At 49.8% G+C, this 2,500-nt stretch overlaps 1 protein-coding gene across 11 annotated transcripts in view; it reads left to right on the forward strand.

The window, feature by feature from the left end:
* Positions 1-2,500, forward strand: part of dmxl2 (Dmx-like 2) — a 42,949-nt gene that overhangs the window by 18,324 nt on the left and 22,125 nt on the right. For all 11 annotated transcript variants that reach the window (XM_083552163.1, XM_083552168.1, XM_083552166.1 and 8 more), the window contains exons 16-18: positions 1-63; positions 629-859; positions 956-2,500. The exon at positions 1-63 is cut by the window's left edge and continues 57 nt beyond it; the exon at positions 956-2,500 is cut by the window's right edge and continues 63 nt beyond it. In XM_083552163.1, coding sequence (XP_083408289.1) covers positions 1-63; positions 629-859; positions 956-2,500 — 1,839 coding nt within the window. The remainder of the gene's footprint in view (positions 64-628; positions 860-955) is intronic.

The raw sequence follows: 2,500 nt of genomic DNA on the forward strand, positions 1-2,500 counted from the left end.
AGAACAGAAACTCTGTGCTGCAGATGTGGCATCTTCATCTGAAATCTGTGCACGCGTGTGTGGGTAAGCGGATTATACACACACACACACACACACACACACACACACAGAGAGAAAGAAAAAAACAGTGAAAATCGTGACTTGGCCCTAAGAGATGTCTATCAGTCCAACCCAGCTACTGATCTTAGCTTTATAATAGACGTCTGGTAATCTGATCAGACATCTACTTGTTAGTATGACTCAGCTCTTCTATAAATGCTCTTCATAAATTTTTTTTGCAAGCATTTTTAACTATTAGACACCGCAATTAAATAAAATGGCCACCAAATTCCAGCAGGTTCTTGTGGGTGGAGCTTCACAGCTGTAACTCATGTATGTATATGTATATATACACACACAATACGGTAGTGTAAATTGCTCTGTTTTTACAAATAATATATTCCTACCCCATAATACTATTCTTTAAGACTCCTGGGTAGACTAGGCCATGTCTCGACTTACCATATTTTTAGGTTACAGTGGGGTCATCAGAACACATCATCATAAATCGGGGAATACCTGAATAGATATTTTTCAAATACACACAGTTTTCTATAAAATCTTTGGTTGTGAACGACTGTTTCTGCAGAAGACACGCCACAGGAGCAGCCGTACCAGAACCAGCTGACAGTACCACACATGCTACCCAACGCCGACTCGTCTCCTGAGTCGACCCCAAGTCAGAGCCCTCTTCCTCGCTCATCTTCCTCGGCAAACCTGCAGTCCGCCAGCAAATTGATCCTCAGCTCCACACTTGTCTACAATCACATTCTGGAGCTCCCTCTGGGGGTGGAGGTGATCCGCGCAACACCATCTGCAGGTACGCTGCAAATTACTGTGAAGAAACCATAGATTGTTACTGTGATATACACCATTAAAGATGTTGTATAATTTTGAGGTTTTTTTCCTCCTCCAGGTCACTTGAGCTCTTCCTCCATTTACCCGGTGTGTTTGGCTCCATATCTGATCGTGACAGCGTGCTCAGACGGACGTGTTCGGTTTTGGCGGTGCTCCGTGGATTCAGAAGGTTCTCCCCCATACCGCTGGGAGCCGTGGTGCCTCCTGAACGAGGAGGAGGACAACAATAGCGCCCTGAGTGTTTTGGGACGCCCAGTCGCCGTCAGCTGCTCCTACACAGGCCGTCTCGCTGTGGCCTTCAAACAGATGATTTCTACTGAGCTTAGCCCGAGCTCCAAAGACTTCTCCATGCACGTCTCCATCTTTGAGTGTGAGTCCACCGGTGGGTCAGAGTGGGTTCTGGAGCAGACTATCCATCTAGATGATTTTGGGAAACCTGACAGTACATTAGACCCCAGAATCAGCGTGGACAGCAACCTGGTGGTTTACAGCAAGTCTGATTTGTTTGTTAGGAAACAGAACCCAAATATTAAACACTTTGTGCACCTGGACTGGCTCTCCAAAGAAGACGGTTCACACATCCTCACCGTCGGAGTTGGATCCAGCATTCTGATGTATGGCCGGATCTCCGGCATTGTCGCCGAGCAAACCGGCGGGAAAGATGGCATGGCGGTTGTCACTCTGCCTCTAGGTGGCAGCGTTAAACAGGGCGTCCGCTCTCGATGGGTTCTCCTTCGTTCTGTCGATCTGGTTTCCTCCGTGGACGGGACGCCGTCTCTTCCCGTCTCTCTTTCCTGGGTTCGAGATGGAATCCTGGTCATCGGGATGGACTGTGAGATGCATGTCTACGCTCAGTGGTACCAGGATAAGAAGCCCAGCGACTCTGAAGACAACGATGATGCTTTCATGGTGAAGAAGAGCGCGATCGAAATGCCAGAGGATTCGATTCGAGTTCCTGCCGTAATCCAAGATGGAGGTCTTTTTGAAGCAGCGCATTCGCTGTCCCCAACCTTACCTCAGTACCATCCCACCCAGCTCTTGGAGCTGATGGACTTGGGAAAGGTGAGACGTGCAAAGGCCATCTTGTCCCACCTAGTCAAGTGCATCGCCGGCGAGGTCGCCGTGGTGAGAGACGCCGTGGCGGGAGAGGGTGGAGCTAGACGACATCTGTCTCGCACCATCAGCGTGACGGGAAGCACTGCCAAGGATACGATTGTTGCTGGAAGAGATGGTGGGCGAGATTACACGGAAATCAACTCCATCCCTCCTCTCCCACTCTACGCCTTGCTCTCTGCTGACCTCGACACGTCTTACAGAAACAAGTTAGCCGATGACGTCAAATGTCCCGAGCGGGAGACACAGACATCCTCCGAGAATCAGTATGCCGAGCTCTTTCAGGACCCCACTGTGAATACTGACGACTTTGCCAGCTTTGCTTGGGCAGACAAGGTGGAGAAGAAGGAGAAGAAGACTCGTGTGATCGATTTGTCGCAGTATGGTCCTACCTGTTTCGGACCTGAACATGCTCAGGTGCTCTCTTCTCACCTAATGCACTCCAGCCTGCCTGGACTCACCCGCCTCGAGCAGATGTTCCTGGTTGCGC

The sequence above is a fragment of the Silurus aristotelis genome, assembly GCF_946808225.1.
Source record: "Silurus aristotelis genome assembly, chromosome: 10".
In the NCBI taxonomy this organism is placed as follows: Eukaryota; Metazoa; Chordata; class Actinopteri; order Siluriformes; family Siluridae; genus Silurus; species Silurus aristotelis.